The 17468-nt window shown below is 44.9% G+C and overlaps 1 protein-coding gene across 7 annotated transcripts in view; it reads left to right on the top strand.

The window, feature by feature from the left end:
- Positions 1–17468, top strand: part of Crtc (CREB-regulated transcription coactivator) — a 44563-nt gene that overhangs the window by 12932 nt on the left and 14163 nt on the right. For all 7 annotated transcript variants that reach the window (XM_076764027.1, XM_076764028.1, XM_076764032.1 and 4 more), the window contains 3 exons: positions 14422–14677; positions 16300–16405; positions 16817–16967. In XM_076764027.1, the coding sequence (XP_076620142.1) occupies positions 14422–14677; positions 16300–16405; positions 16817–16967 (513 nt within the window). The remainder of the gene's footprint in view (positions 1–14421; positions 14678–16299; positions 16406–16816; positions 16968–17468) is intronic.

Raw genomic sequence — 17468 nt, 5'->3', positions numbered from 1 at the left:
ACTCCGTTCCCTGCTTCGCTGATCAAGTCAATGCAGTCGTTAATGTCATTATCGTCGTAAAACTGCTGAACTTGTTGATCCTGTTGTAATATCCGACCAAGTAATTTATGCTTGAACAATTTCTTGCATTCAGCAATTACGTCCTGCTGTATCGGTTGAATTGTCGTTCTGCAAAACTTTTGATCAAAAATCGAATTTAATACAGGCGGAAACGTAGTCTCTCTTTCGAATTTCGCAACGTTGTTTTATCTATCGTTTTAAAAATTACGATCCTGAGCTTCCAACGTTGTTCTCGACAATAAACAACGAGGTATGGCGGATAAGTGAGATGGCACATCTGTTGTTACTATCCAGATCGCGTTTTCTTTAATTAGTCGTTGTCAGACGCGGGCCAATCTTTTCTGATTAAAATTTTAAACTGTTCATTAAAAGTTAAGGATGCACGCGTCAAATTATGACAACGGATTATCGTCGGCAAACTCGATTAAGAGGGTATTTCACTGTAAACATTCCAAAAAGATAATTATTTTTCCGAAAAATTCGGTTTGAAAAATCTAGGTGGAAATTCTATGACCAAACCCTTGTTTGTTTCTTAAAAATATTAAATACTATTATTTTAACTGGTTAATATAATTCTCTGACGCCCTTGTCGCAACACTTTAAACAATTTGTGCGGTTCATCGACGTTACCGAGCGTCGTTACAGATGCGAAATTTGTTATAAAATCACGATCGATCTCGGCTATGTACCTTGCTAAGAAAGTTTACGATGTATCACTTATTCAGTAAACTTGGAAAGTCCGTGGCGGCAGGAATGTGTAACTTGTAAAGTTTTCGAACGTATCGATGCAGCCAGTCGCGGAAAACCAGCAAAAAAGCATTCGATACAAATCCTTGTTTAATACATCCTGTGTACGACATATAAATATTTAAATTAAATTAAACGATTCGGTATTGAAACGAACCCTCGAACCCTTCGGTATATTATTAAGCTTGCTATATCTACGAAGAAATAATCGATTTTACAGCGTCGTTTGTACTATTTTAACCGCGATTCTTTTGATTTTCTGTTTTTACAACTGCCAGCCATTCGCGTCGACCAAAGAAACGGAAACGATAGTGGATATGATTTCATTTCAGTTATTTGGGGGTAGAATCATTACATTTATCGCAGTAATTTGACGACATTTGACGACTCGACGAAATGAAAATATAGTAAATTATCCAGTCATTGCCCAACGACGATTAAATTACGTTTTGTTTTTGTTCTTCCATTTGAGAATGATAGTCTGCGAGCCTATCTATTATGCATGGATGTAGAATGTTACAGTGTTGTTGTTCGTGCCGTGTTCCTTCGTTTACGAGAAGCCGGTTGCTTTCAACATTAACGAAATTGGACGTAACGAAACCCGAGTACCGTCCGTCATATCCGTGTTAGTCTATTTAGTGGAAACTAGTAACGTGCGTATTCCTCGCATCGATGGATCCTCCTGCTGCACGATAATTGCATTTTTCATTTATCGTCGCAAATGGGACGACGAACCAGGGAACGAGAATCCGACAGAGCCACGGGCCGCGTGTTATCGAAAGCTGGAGATCAATTCGTTTGGCCAGAATGCACAAAAGGGTTACCGGGTATCCTCGTTTTTTATCGATGATACGCTGTCCAATTAAATTTCGAGCCCATTCGGCACGGAAATTTTCGGCATGACAGCCAGATAGAATTGACACGCGCGCGCCGAGCAAAGAGTCTGCCTCTTCGTCGTTAACGAAACGAACGGGAAAATTAAATAGGAGAACGAGAAGGGCCTGGAATCATCGGTTTTATTCAACGTAATGCCGGAAAGAATTTATCGATTCAACGAATTTGCGTGCATCTTCGACGATCGTTCCTAATTAAATGTCTTCGCTTTTTCTCTTCTTCACGATCGAACTTGTTAAATATTCGAAAGACGGTTCTGTACGGTTTTGCGAATGTCCGAACTAGACACGTTTATCGTAGGACTATAGAGCACACCCCACCGAATCCCGGCTACTGTACCGCTTGAAAACCACTTAAATTTTAACGAAGGCAATCCAATTACTTTGAAAGTTTAACGTATAAAACCGTTTCCAATACAAACAGACAGCTATTTGCACCTAATATTTCAGGATTTGTTGGAACAGAAAAATTTATTTTATTCGAACGAAAAGATCCCATTGGTTATAAACAAAAAAAATACAATGCTCGGGAGAACATAATTTAGGAAACATAATAAGACGAGATACTAATATTGGAACGAATCTGTTAATTTGTGTCAGTTTTGATCGAGAAGGGAACCAGGAGCGAGGAGGAGTTTAGTGGCAACTCGGAGGATAGGAAGGAAACGGCGAGCCCGGGCGCATCGGACTCGAAGCCAAGGTCGGGTTTCGATCGCGCAAAGAAACGCACCCCAGCGATATATCGGGGTCAAGAGACCACTTGGTTTCTTAGCATGCTGGTTCGATTCTAGGACGGTGCAAACGCCTGCTCGGAGCAGGACGGGCGGGGTAGACGGACGGACCGGCTCGATTACACCCGAATGTACGTCGAACCTTCCTCTTTTCGCCGGAATCGATCGAATTTCGCCGGATTTCTGCTGGCCGCGCACGTGCAGTGGCCCACCTGCCGCGCGCCCGAGTTTACGTTGCCGTGCAAACTCGGCTTAACCTCTTGGACCGGCACGAGTACTGCCGGGAACATTGATACCGTTGCTCCAGATACAACTCTTCTCTCTCGGTCTACCCTTTTACCTCGTTTATCCCTGTCCCGGTGAAACAACCGTTCTATTCAGACCTGGACTATTTTTTCGATCAATTTTACAAGACGACCACATTCCCCTTAACGCGTTCACTGCCGTAATAAAAACCGTATAATACTCTGCATGACTAAAATTTTGGTCCTACATTATCGTAAAGTATGCTCTCATTTAATTTTTTGTAGTTCTGTAATGGGGGGAAGCGTATTCGGTGCAAAATACAGGGTGTTCGGCCAACCCAGGGAGAAATTTTAATGGGGGATTCTAGAGGCCAAAATAAGACGAAAATCAAGAATACCAATTTGTCGATGAAGCCTTTGTTAAACAGTTATTAAGTTCCGACTGTACTGAATTTTTTTCTCGAAACTGAGTAGGATTTCGAGGGTATGTCTATTCACCAAAAATGATTGTAATTAACCCCCGCAACTGAAAATAATTTTTCCAGAACGATTTGATGTTTTTTAATTTAATTGTTAATAACTGTTTAACAAAGGCTTCATCGACAAATTGGTATTCTTGATTTTCGTCTTATTTTGGCCTTTAGAATCCTTTATTAAAATTTTTCCCAGGGGTGGCCGAACACCCTGTATATCGCTCGGTAGAACGTGCACGTCGATGACGGTAATTTCGGGAAATGAAAAGTATCGCGATCAGTCCCACGCGTCGTTCCACGTGCACGCTATTTCGGTTACTTTAACCATAGTATATTATGATTAGGGTAACGCGCGAACAATGCTTCGTGTCCATTAGCCGGTCGACTAACTAGACGGACAGTTTCATGTTAAACAGGTAATTTACCGCGTTAATTTATGCCCTCCGATTAAACGATTCGAACACCGGCGCCGATTTTCAGAGCTCGTTACCTCGCGGTGCATCTCGATGCATTTTTATTTTATCGAGGATAACTCAAGTTTAACCCGTTGAGTGGCATTCTTGTGTTGATATTTTCTTTTCCAAGTTGTTATATTTCTACTTTTTACTCGTAACGAATGGCTGACGGTTGAACCGAGTAAAATTTTGAGGCTGACGGAGTAGGGATAGTGAGCATTGTGGGGGGTACAGAGGATACCGTGGCCCGTGGCAGCTATCGCGGAACAGGTCTGAAAGGACGTGGCGGTCTCTGAACAACGTTGTCGGTCGAACGCAAGCTCGCGGTGCTAGCTGCAGGGGTAAAGAACAAAACAAACGGGAACACGTGTTCCGACCAGTGTGCACTCGGTGTACGGAGTATTGATCGTGTTCTGCAGGTACTCGTTTGCCTGTTTCGTTAGCGGTACGCTGATGGCTACTGCCGGCGTGACTGCAGCTGCAGCTGCAACTGCGCCCATTTTCGCAAACTCTGGCAAACAAGCCATCTCACCCAGCCTCCTCGTCTTTGCAATTCGATTCTAAGCGCGTCCTTATCGCGGCGATGCTACGAGCACAATTTTGCTCGCTTTTCCTTTACAATCTTCACGAACTCTGAACCGATCGACTCCCTGCAACTTTGCCAATTATTCGACGTATCCGAATCGCTCGACGATCAGTCAGCACACCTGACCTATCACGCATATCGCCAATTCGTACCATGTGATTCCGTGGATCCAAAACTCCATGTGCATTCTAACGACTCGCTAAAACATGCATACTTCGGAAAATTCAATGCAACCTTTTCGAATTCCTCCTCGAAGCGAACCTGTTTTTCGTTTGAAAATGTTCAGCGTTGAAAGTTGTATCGCTTGTCAGTGTTTCTTTATATAATCCAGCCGGTGTTCCGACACGTGTCGCGTCTCCCCGTGGATCATCGTGTGTCAGTTTCACGGATGAAATTGACTGCTCGTTATTAATTCTACAGGTGGCCGTTGACGAGGGTTTCGGCCGCGCCGTTACATAAGTGCGTGGAAATATTTGGAGATTGAATTCGGCTGGTCGACGGCACGCGATTTATTATCAGTTCGAATGGCGAGGCTCTCGGTTCTCGTCGACGGAAAGGAACGATTTCCCGGTCAGAATTTCGTTTCGCGGCGGCGCGGAATCGAACGAACCGACGGTGAATCCCCTTCCGTTTCCGCCATGTTCGCATACCGTTGCGGTCGGAGATTGAACCGTGGTTTTCGTACGAGATTTTCCCGATCTCGCCGGGGAGATTCTCCTTATGTCACCGGCGTATAAATTTTGTAATATAATATAATTTTTGCAACTCTCTTTTCTAAAAAACAAGAACTGGTTATACTTTACGCGGTAACACGTTTTATAATGGTGCTCGGCCCGGTAATCCATCAGATACTGCCGACTCCTTCGCAAAGTTACTTTGAATCTGTTTCCTCGCGAGATACGGCTAAAAAGTGCCATTTTAATTAACCGACGGATATTAATATCTCCACCTTATCAATCATAAACTTCTGATTAGAGAGTTAAATGCCTTGGGGTTTGAAAGTAACCTGGATGTCCAGTTATCTTTGTAATAGTTTGTTCTTTGTCAAGTATAGCAGCCATTTATCCAAACGCGAATCTTCGTTAGAAAAACAAAGCGGCATTACCAGAATACGTACGATTGCAAATGACTTGGCTATGCCTACAAAGTTTTTTCATAGTTCGTCATCCTCATTCAAAGACTCCGTTGCAACAATTATGCAAGAGTGTACTTGAAACGAATTTGAATTGTAAAAGTATGCCCGCCTCTATTCGTATGCTTAATGTATTTCTTATCGAGAGTTTACGCCCGCAAATAAAGTTTTATGAAACTCTACGTTTCTTGTAATTTGTCGAGAAAGAAAAATACCTCTGTATTTTTTACTGTTTTTGATGACACTCGTCGAAAGATAAATTTATCGTCGTTACTATTTGCATCGATGGCCAGGTATTGAGCTATTATTTATCCTAGTCAATTATTGGTAGATTTACCTTGCGTTTCATTTACCCTCCGTTCCCAGAGACGGTGTTATTCCGTAATATTCCATATCCTGTGATCCCCACGGACGACACCCACTGATTCTGTCGAAGATTGCAATATTCCGATGCGAATATTATTCTTCTCTGGATAAAAATTTGTCTTCTAGAGACGCGAATCCCAACTTCAGGGGTTAAGAAGTATCGTTTTGCTTAAACGTATCTGGGAGTTGGGCGCAGTTTCGAGCGCGAAATGCATCGTTGTAAAAGACGAATATAACGCATAGGTACTAATACCGTCGCAATCTCTCGTATCATAAATTTTCTCGTAAGCTGTTATCCGTGTCTTCCGTGGGCATGTTTATGGCAAGAGAGTCGCGTATAAAGCAGCTTCGCACAAAAATTCATGTCAATAGCGGCGTAAACGGTAATATCCGATAACGAAAGGAAAACAGGTCGCGTAGGCGTCGGTCAGCTCGTTCGTTCTTCCGTTTCCCAAGGAGGGGCCGTTAAAGGTTGCTTGGATCGACCAAGAAAAATTCGTTTTTCAATTAAATCCTATTTAGTATTTGCTCTCGATGGTGTCTGTCGATAATGGTTCGTTAAATAGAAGGTTTAACGAAACTTTGGACGCTCCAGTTAATCCTTTGGCTCTCGGTTAGGATCTGTATGGATTTAAAGTTAGATATCGCGATATCGGTTCTACCGAACTAAATCGAAATAAATACCTTCCATCTTGTTACCATAATTCCACTCTCCATCCTCGTCCTAGTCTATTTCGGCTAACAGGATCAATGTTCGAATCATCCTATCGGTTCGGTTCTATCTGGATAAAACAGATTTCGTTCTCGAAATCGAGTTTGATCGGGAGGTGGTTGGAGCGAAATCGGACGACGCGTCCTGCATGTTCTAGCATCGTGCAACCATGAATGGCAAGGGATATCTTGTTGGAAGTAGGTCATCAACGTCTGGAGACGGTAGACGGCGGCGGGTGTCCCGACGCCGCTGCGTGGGTGGAGCAAAGTCGTTCTGAAAGGACTAGGAGACGCCAACGGAGAAAGAACGAGAGAGCGAGAGATAAGGAGGGCAAAGCTGATCGGTTCCCGACCTCTCCAACGTTTTCCGCATTTCTCGCCATTCATACTCGCGCCGCGTGTCTTCGTTTCACCTACGTTCCTCGACGATAGAATCGACGCTCGTTCTTTCGGACTTTGGATAAATGTCGTTCGTTTAGGAGTGACTATTACTCGTTAATATAAATTCCAACGGTAAGAGTTTGTACTGTGCATTCGCAAGAAATTGGCAATTGAAAGGAATATGTTTCTGATCGGTGCCTAGGTTGTACCCGCTAGGCTAGAACGGAATGGTAATCGAATGAAAAATTGCAATAGGGTCTCGATAAAGCTCGTTGTTGGATTCAAGTTCACGATCGCCCGTTTCTCGACTCGTCGCGAGCAAGGACGTATTTCCATCCATCGAACGTTGGATACAGGCTTTTTCTGTCGATGTTGAGTAACGCTCGGCCAATATAATGCCGAAGGTCGTTGTTTTTCCTACGAGAAGGTTGCCCGGCGTTGGCCTACGCGCAAGGGCCTGTGCTTCATCCTATAATTTCTCATTCCACTGCACCGTTGCCGACTCATCGAGCGGTCGATGTGCATAAGGGGTCAGAAGAGGATAAAAATTACAAAGTGGAAAGTGTCATCGTCGTTCGATCGGTCTCGGTGTCCTTGAACATCATTTGTATAAAAGCCGAAGGACATGGGGCCTACTGAATATCTAATATCATCCGAACGTCCGAAAAGATGGCCGCGTTCGACCCTCGCGTGGATTAGGTCTCGGTAATTTATATATTCGTTTTAACAGTTTTACATCGATCCACTTTGGTGTTTCGTTGAAAAGTTTCTCGATATCATGTGCTCGTGGATGAGTAACTAGACAGACAACTTGCCACCGATTGGCCCCACGTTAATTAAGAACGCGCCTGTTTTTGCAGGTTCGTTGCATTTGTCTTTAAAAAACGGTTCGCTACGCTCGGCAGATTGTATCCCTCAAATTATGAAGACGATATTGCAATGTTTTTCTCGAATATCTACACTTTAACGCTGTCCGATAAAACAAGGAATGCAAAAAAATTGCACGTATCGAGTCAACGGATCGTAGCTTGCAATTAACGTATCACAGTCGGTGAGTAATTAAGAACAGGTGGCAGGGTTGGTTCGGCAGGAAACGAGCGTTTTCAGAATCTTCACACGTAGCGGTAATTTGTGAGTCCAACTGGGTTTTTCGTGAGCCTATTTGCGCACGTGCGTACCGTTGCACGAGTCTACGCGTCTAGAATATTTCCCGTCGTTTCTTTTAACGAACCACAGGAGCATTTTATTACCGAGCAAGATATAAATGGACGAGTGAAAGAAAATTGTTAACAAGTTACGAATCGTCGATCCAGCGGCGGGGTTTCCGGTCGATGTTCACGAAATCGAGGCGGATCGTCTGTCAAAACGGAAACGGAAAATCCTTTACCAATCGAAACGGAAGCTCCGCCTGCAGCGACGCTTGATTGTATTTAAATGTCACCGAATACCACGAGATAATAATTCGAATAGAAGGTTGTTTGTCGTGTTCATTTTTTCTGTTTCGAGAAGCTTGTCCTTCGAGTCAGCATTCGTCTCTAAGGATCGACGATACAAAACTACGTAACCATTGCGAAAGAAATCTAATCGTTACGAATCGCCTAGGAAGCAACGTTGCAAATAGCGTTTAAAAGAATTTACACGCGTCTATAAAAATGCGTACAAACCCACATTCGAGGTTGCATATTTCAACGTTATTTATTCGACGCGGTAATTTTTGTCGAATTTCGAGTCGCGGAAAGAATTTCGATGCCATTCAAAACGCTCCGAGCTATGTCTGGAGAACGAGACATCAGTCTTCCGCTTAATTCTCCAATTTTCGTCTACGCTATTATGGTAATGCGCAGTCTGTGCTCATGATGGCAACAAGGCAAAACTTGTTTCCCATTCATGAAGTCTGATCGTTCTTTTATTAATTTTTTGTTAAATATCGTCGTTCGCGACAGGATCCATACATTATTCTTTACTCATTCGTCCAGACGGTTTCGTAAGTCGTATATTCGTCCGAGCATGCGTCCCGAACGAACAAAGGTTCGAACATTGGTCCAATTATACACTCTGGACGGACAAATTTATCAAGAAACATTTTCATCCATTTTTTGTTTGTGCTCCTTGTTAGGTGCACTTTTCCAACTCGATTTCAGTGGGCGCTACGCAGTTCAGTAATCCACGACATCGACGTTTTCTCTAGAAAACGTTACTAACTACGTTGATTCGACTGGATCTATTAATTGACCGACGACAAGTAAAAATTTTTCGTTGCCAGTCAGAGTCAGAATCGATCAATTTCTACCATTGTCCTTTGCAATATTATCGCTTCGTTACGGAATTAGCGTCGCGTGTTTACTCTTTTGCTCGTCATTGGTAGGTGCTTCTTTAAATTTAGCAACGTCTACTGCACGTATATTTGTGTTTTCACCTATCCCTATTTACGTAACTTTAAAGTGACCCTGCTCGACGCTGTTTCGCGTAGCGTTGTGAGTCTTAAAACGTTAAGAGTACTCTTATCGTGCGATACTTGCACCAGGGATTGTCTCCTCCGCGTCTTACACTTTGTTTCTTTGTCATTTTATTTATCGTCGAAACGGATTATTTTTATATTAACCGCGATAGTTGTTTTCTCCAGATAGAAAATAATTCCCCATCGTTGGCGTCCCGAAATTTCGTACGTCCATCGATATTTGAAAGCGATGGCGCGTTCGATGGTCGCCAACGAATATATTATGTCGCTATACTCCGAAGGATGTCGGTCTCGAAATACGTGCGCATGTGTCGAGCACATTGAAGAGCGTGGCTTTGAAAAAGGCGCCAGAAAAGTTATTCTTGCATCGTCATCGCTCGACTGATACACACTTTGCATACTCCCATCTGTAAATAGCAGTTATTGTACCGATCCAGGCGGCGTCGAATAGCCGCAAACGGTAACCTCTTCAAACTCATCGCGAACAAGAAGAGAAACGTTAAGAACTACTGGTTCAGAGTATTTATTTCTACAAAAATGTATACTGGATATTTCGTGCATAAATGAAAAGAAATTCGTTTCTTATGAATTTTTTCCATTTATTTTTACTGATATACATATTCCGATAGGGTGACCAAGACTTTCATCCTGTTGGTAATTTACTTGGTAATCTTGTCTGCGGTCATACATAGTGCGCGTCTAGTAACATAATAGGACGTAGGACTGCTGGCTCGTACGCGAACGCTTCGCCGCTCCGTCTTTCTTTTCCTAATTGAAACCTAAATGCATCGCTGTATTATCGATAATTAACTTACGGCCATAATTACGATGGAATTTGCACGTTCGACGGGAAGAGACGACCCCGTCCGCCTACCTGTCGACGAATACATTAAGTGCACCGTGCAAGCTCCCCGGTATCGGACACTTCCTAACAACCGATTCCCGAATCGTCTTCCATCCGGCGTGACGGAATTGTTTACCGATCCCGAAGATTCATGCGACCGTAAGACTTTTCTCGCGTTAGCGCACGCCTCGTAAATAATCCCGTTGGACGTTGTCCAATGGTCGGCGTTGAATAATTGGCCAACTATCGCGGGATAGCGTGGCGTTCTGGAGCCACGACGAGACACGGGATCCAGGTTCGGAGCGGGAAAAGGCGATTTTCCTACGGCCAACGCGCAATAATCCGCGCGAGGTGTTGACCGTGAACCGAACCGTGGGAGAAACGCGGTCCGTGTTTATCGCATAATTCAACAGATATGTATTAGGTAATAGCCGTGTGAACCGCGCTTAAACGACACGCATCGAGGCAAGAACGGTCACGAATTTCTTTAGCTGGACCCGACACAGGAAATCCCAGCGCGTTCGTATAGAAAAAAATTCCTATCGACCGAAGAATTAGGGAGGAACATGTGTGCGCGTGTTATTCTTGCGCGGCTGGTATCTCGTCGGCAGATTCGATTACTGTACCCGGCGTCGAGCGTGCGCGTTCTCGTTTATCGCGTAATTGCGTCCTGGCGAGTCCTCGATACACGAAATCACGGGGAACAATTAAAGGATTGGAGCGCACGCGGACCGCTCAAATTGCCGCAATCACTGGAAAAACCGATTCGCGCGGTCGATCAATTTTGCTCGGCGAATCGCGGACCGACCCTCCGCAAAGTAAGACGAATTACCTTAACTCGAGCGTATCGATGAACCAGCGAGCCGCTCAACGAACGCTCCGGACCGGATTTCGCCAATTCCGAACGCCGAGTCGAGCGCGTAACAACCGGAGAATCCTACTAATTGCCGCGATCGAATGAGACGACTTAACCCGCGGTTCATACTAGTTCATACTGGTTGACAGCTTATTAATTTCCCTTCGTGAACGACCGCTAACTCGATTCTTTCATTACGATCGGCGTACAGCCTTCGCGCGAAAATCCCTGCGATCGTTTAAACGAAACTTTTTTCAGTTGTATAATGCATGAGATATCCAGTTCTGTTATCGAGATACTGCTCCAGGAATCGTCAGATTTCTCAAGCGAGGATAACGTAACGAATTCGCCACGTATATTTCGCCCCTTCCAAGAAACTCTTGAAATTCTGAGGACCGTGAATAGCATTGGAAGACAAGGCCATGTGGGCGGAAAGCGCGTGACAACCTGCTCGGAGCACGTGTCCCGAGAATCGTTGTCTTCCCGTGGTCCAGTCCGTGTCTACACAGTCGCAGGAACGTGGAAGAGAAGACACTTAAAGAGCGCGTACGCACCACTGCCAATGCTCTGTGTACCGACTAAAAATATATCGTTATGCCATACAATTCTTACGATGCTAAAATTGGAAAGGTACAGACAGGCGAGCCTCACCATCCAGACGTCGGCGAATCGAGCCACGTGAACGTTCGACAACGGTTTTCGAATTCCGTGATATATTCCTCTTCTCCGTGGACGATGGAAAAAACGCGTGAATATTTTATGCCACCGCGCCGCCCCACGTCAACGGCAACACGCATTTTTACGATTTGTTTTCGCAACAAGCCGAGCCTAAACTCGACGCCGCGCCGGTAACTATTGGCACGAACCATCCTTTCGATGTAACACCTTGTGTATTCCTCGATTATTTAAATATTCGCTTGCTTTTTCCTGCGTTAACTTATTCATCACATACAAGAGAAACGTAAGAAGTTGTTTTATAATTGCAATATTGTATTGCGTAACGACGATAAATATTCGAACACCGCAAAGTTGCGAAACAATTTACTCTTGTCAACAATCGTTCCCGTTTCTCGGAGCGGAAAAGGGGACGCGACTGCAGCGATCGCGATCCAAGGCGACGCGACTGATATAAAACCGATTGAAAAAAATGTTGCATTTCGTAAGAATCGGTTCAAGTTGACGGTGTACGTTGCAATTTCCTGCAAAAATAATTTCGTGCTTCTTCGCGACGGTCGTCGGAGTAATCGCGATCAATGTCGCGCTTCGAGAGATAGTCGGGTTGAAACGTGAGACTCGCGTAAACAGACGGTGTCAATTTTCGGACGCGAAAGTTCGAGGGTCGTCGCGTACCGTACGTTTCGAATGGCACAATCGATGCGGACACTATAATTAAAGCATCCTTCGATGTTTCGCCCGGGAACGCTAGGATGGCGCTTCGTCGTCGAGATTCGATCGTAGCGGTTCATAATGCAACGAGATAAAAACGGAGCAACCGTTGAACGCGTACGTGTAATCGACGCGTGTTCCTTGGTCCGCGGATTCAACTTTGGCCCCAGACCGAGGGTTTCGCCTGACCTTAATTTAGAATTTAGATCGCGTCGCCGTGCAGGCATTCCGGAAACACGCTGTTACGTAGAAGCTTTGCGCCGTTAAATAACCGCGAGTCATCGGCCGCCACCGCCGCGGATAGCTCGTTTTCGAGCTGAAAGACCACCAACCGGATCGCGATCTATCATCAATGGAAACGCCGCGGGTGATCCGACGGAAACGATCGAGACGTCGCGACGTCCGTGTTCTCGTTACGCTCGAACGTAACACGCGCGGCAACATTATTAATTATAACACGCCGAGTGGACGGGCAACCATCGCGGCGCAAGGTTCAAGGAAAACCGCATTCTCCGTACGACCGAGCGACGATTCTATTTGTAAACAGCACGCAGCGCCGCGTCGTTGGATGTCCCGTAAATTGCCTTTACGATATCAAACGCCTGAAATTCCGACGCGTTCTTTTAGACCGCTCCGAGGAAACGTTTATGAATCAATTCGCTGGGCCAAACCAGGTGTCAAGGCCGCGGAGGTTGTTCCGTTATTGCAAAATGGCCTCGTTTCTCCTCGCCACGTGGCGCTCCTCGCTTCTTGCAAAGGCTACAATAATTTATCGACGGCAGTCGTTCCAAGAATCTTTGGGCAAAAGTATTTAATAATGCCATCGATGTTAGAAAAATGGCGAGTTTTCTTAAAACTCAGCCTGTTCTCGAAAATCTTGGTGCAACGTTTAATCTATCTTGCGTTTCGTCATATTGCCGAGCCGTGTTGTTCTACTTTTTCTCGTTTGCGTCTTTTATATTCTCCTCGTCGTGTTTTATCAGCCCACTCCAAACTCATACTTTCTCGATCCTCGTAGCGTCCTCGTTTGATTATTGCGATCTAGTTTATAGGTCTCTGTCTTTCTTCCCGACCGTTCTCTCTTGTACGTCCAAAGTTCGTGGCTTCGTTATTCTTACCGTTCTCGTAAATTCAACCACGTTGCTCCTCCAACGTTCTGGCTCGGTGAATTCGCGGCGGATTCTTCGTCTCTGCTGCCTTGTTTACAAGGTCCTTGCCACAGAGTCTTCTATTTGCTTGTTCAATTCACTCCTCCCCAATCTGTTCTCGCATACTAATAACATACGCTGCGATCGTCAAGTTCTGTTTCGATCTTTCCTTTTCCCGCTACTTGCCATTTTAACTTACCCCCAATAATTAACGTTCTTCGTGGTCTTTACAAGCTTAAGATTCCACAAACTTCGAAAATTCGAAAACCGTGTCCAGTTTGGTCCTTGGACTTTAATCCCGAAAACAAGATGCGCTCGTTTTTCGCGGACCCAGCATATTCGTATCGGTTTTATCCTTGGCACAGTTGAAGGATTCTCCTCGATGTCCTGGGTGACTCTTAACTTCCTTTATGTAGCTTTGGTTCGCAACGGCGGCAGGTCGATGCTGGCCCGCTCGTAAAACGGATGATACGTTTTATGGGGCAAGATTTATGAAACGAGAAAACTCTAAGGCGATAGAATAAGCGAGGGAGGGCAGCACGAAGATAGAAGTGTATTATTTCGCTTCGATCCGACCTTCCACTGACGCGCGAGAAGATAGAATTTGCCTCGTCGAGGAATCTCTCGAGGGCGTTGCATCCGGAAGGGCTTGTAATTTATTTCAATTTTATTTCTACGCTGCTGTATAAAAACACTCGTTATTTTATACACCGGTAAGTGTAACCGTTTCGCGATTCCTGCAACTGTAAATCATAGAAATATCGTTACTTTTCTGCGCGTGAAAAAGGAGCGGGCAAATTTTAGAAACAGTTCGACGAGCAGATAGCCTTAGAAACTGTTGCTTTAACGAGTAGAAAGAACTATGAGAAATGCACGGCATGAGAGTACTGCTAAAATCTGAAAAAAACCAGTGCCCGGAATTAATTGGTCCCGCGGTTTGGAATTGCAGACGGCGCTGAATAACCTGGAAGAAATGCACAATAATTCCATGGTATATCGCAACAACGACAGGAGCAGAAACATGGGGGTTGGACCGATGCGGATACGTCCGATGGACAAGAGGCACGACACCTCGCCGTACAGTGGCGTCCCGTATCTATCGCCACCCCCGCCAGACATCTGGAGGAGAACCAATTCGGATTCGGCTCTGCACCAAAGCGCCAACGAAGCCTGCCAGTCGACCAACGCCATCCCTCATCGACGAGGTAACGTTTCACTTTCGTTCTTTCTTTTCCCCTTTTCATCCCCTATAATCTGCCCTATAATGTGTACTCAAATAGGTATATCCCGAATACTATGTAAAACAGTACGTGGTGCATCGTGAGAGGTTTAAAAATGTAAGGAAGCAAACACTAGAATGTTTAAACCTTCATGGCGGAACGCGTGTAAATAATCTTCTCGAATTCGAGACTCAATTTTTCCCCGAGATTGCCCGACCGTCTTTATACCCTTCGTCCGGAAATAATATTGGACGCCTCGCAACGAGGCTAATCTAGGACATAATCTTACGACTATTAAGTCCATCCATCGTCGTTTCTGGGATCCGTTTAGTCGGCCGGGAAAAATCCATTCTGTCTCACGTTCGCGGAAATTATTCGGCCGCCATCGCGAGGAGGGCGTGCATTATTTCGGTTAATTGGTCGGCTCTGCGTCGCTTGCTTTTGCACGGGCAACCAGGAATTCTCAGATTATCATATTACCTCGTTACGCGATGTCGAGCGGCTATCTGTTGGATTTTGTCGAAGATCGTTGAAACTGTTTTGTTCGTTAAAAGTCGCCGCGTCGAAATAAAAATTACACGCTGTATCGAGTAGGTTTGACAGCTAAATGACGCTTCGCTATCGCGCGCGACTTAATCAGCTCCGTTAGCGCGCATTTCAGCCGCGGAAAAGTTAAACGACGTTTTCGTTTGGAAATACATATACGCAATTCTTAGATCGAACCTCGTCTTAAAAAGGCTGATGTTATAATTTCTCAAACGTTAAATCTAGTTTTAATTCACAATTGTATTATAATATGCTAGCGATGTAATAATCTCGCAGGGGAAGAAAAGGAGAAAGTCGAGTGGGATTTCCGAAGCTGTCGAAAGTTTCCTGCGGAAGCGTCCTAATCGGGCGAATCGCGAGTTAGGTCAATGGCCGCGCGGCAGGTTTTCCGATTCCGGTCGGCCGGTTATACCCGCCTTCGATGATTCCCTCTTAATCTGGCACCGAGCGTCGACACGAGGGGATCAGAAATGAAACGTTATACCCGTAGTAACGTTAGCAAGTAGCATTACATGGTGTTGCGTTGCTCCCGTGAAATCGGACGCGTTGCCTTGGAAATATGTACGACGTCGTCGTCGCTATCGAGGTAAATTGCGTTTCGGAGTGTGGGTGTCGGAGGAGAGGATGAAATTGAAACCCGTGAAAACGCGATTCCCTCGAATCGTTGCTTTCGAAGCGTGGTTCGACGCCGATACGCGACGCTCGAAATTATTGTTATGCAAAACCGGCTTGGCCAGCTGATACTTCGAACGCCGTTCGCTCGCGACAGCCGAAAACACATTTGGCCCGCACGTTTAGGATCGTTTTCTCGAGCAACTTAGAACCACTAGGCTGGAGTCGAGCACTCGTATGTCTGTCATTTCTTTTTCGCGAAGAGAAAAAGGACGTATATGTATACGAACATTTGTCGTTTCGACGCTCGTTCGTCTTCAACTCCAACTTCACTCCAGGAGTTATAAGTATAAAATTGATATTGGAGTTTTGCTTTAGAACCCTACTAATTTATTAATATTAATATTTCTAAAGCGGTAATAGTTTTTACCGACGTATCGATTGCACAGATCAACACACGATGAGCGGATCCGGGAGCGACAACAGGGACCTGCATCACGAATTCATCGAACGGCCAAGATCGTCCTGCGAGGTACCCAGAGTGCCCGGGATCAAGTAAGTTTCCTAATTTTTCGCTCGATATCCTTTCCTTTCGCCAGAGAAAAAAATTGCCGAAAATTTCGGGAATTTCGGGAATTTCGTAAAGTGTTTCATCTTAATAGTACCGCGGTCTATTGTTAAATAACGCGTCGGTGCATGCATTATTTATGTATTACGGCTATTGTGCCGGGCTTCATTGTATTCGCCCCGTATTATATCGTACGCGTTAATGCGCTCGTGTGTATAGAGTTCATAGAATTTTCAATGGGCTCTGTTCGAACCTGATTTTCGGCCTTATATTACATTGGCATCTTCTTCCCGGGGTCGTCGAAAACGATCCACAGATTGTCGACGTTGTTTCAGGGGTCGAAGACGATTTTTGTAATTATCAAACGAGTTTAAAGCAAACGCCTGTTTATCTTGCAGCATATACCCGAGCTCCCAGCCCCCGGGACAGCAAATCCCAATAGGCAACAACACAGGATCGTTACCCGATCTGAGCAACGTCCATTTCCCGTCGCCTCTTCATACCCCGTTGGACCAGGAGGAGCATTCGAGCAGTACGCCGTTCAGCAACGTAAGTCTAGCCAATTATACCACACTCTCGAGTTTCTCTCTTCTCTTCTTAACCTTCTATATGCATTCTTACAAGGCTGCACGTTTCTGAACTACATTCTTAGCCCTTTCTAACGGTCGCGTTTCTTTCTATTTCGTCCCGTCGCGTTACCAGAGAAAATTTCTGTCCTTGGCACTCGTCGGATTATTCCTCTCGCGACTTTGCTCTTCTTAACGCTCGGACGACCCGTGTCTGACCAGACGTTAATCCGTCTGCAATTGCGACTTGTCCCGCGAGCTTCTCCAAACCATTAAATTGGAAATAGAACGTCAATGTTATGCTACATTGTTCCTAATACCCCCCCCCCCCCCCCCCCCCCCAAATTAAAGATCATACTTCTTTTTCTTATCGACGAGTTATCGTTCCGAAGGACAGGATTTTTCTCCCAGCAATAAAATACAGTTAAGAAAGAATAACGATAGAGATTAACTATTAGTTTCGGTAGTATTTTTCTGGAGGGAT

Source organism: Colletes latitarsis, chromosome 4 (genome assembly GCF_051014445.1).
Source record: "Colletes latitarsis isolate SP2378_abdomen chromosome 4, iyColLati1, whole genome shotgun sequence".
Lineage (NCBI taxonomy): Eukaryota > Metazoa > Arthropoda > Insecta > Hymenoptera > Colletidae > Colletes > Colletes latitarsis.
The sequence above is the reverse complement of the archived record's forward strand: the minus strand, read 5'-3'. Positions and strand labels throughout refer to the sequence as shown.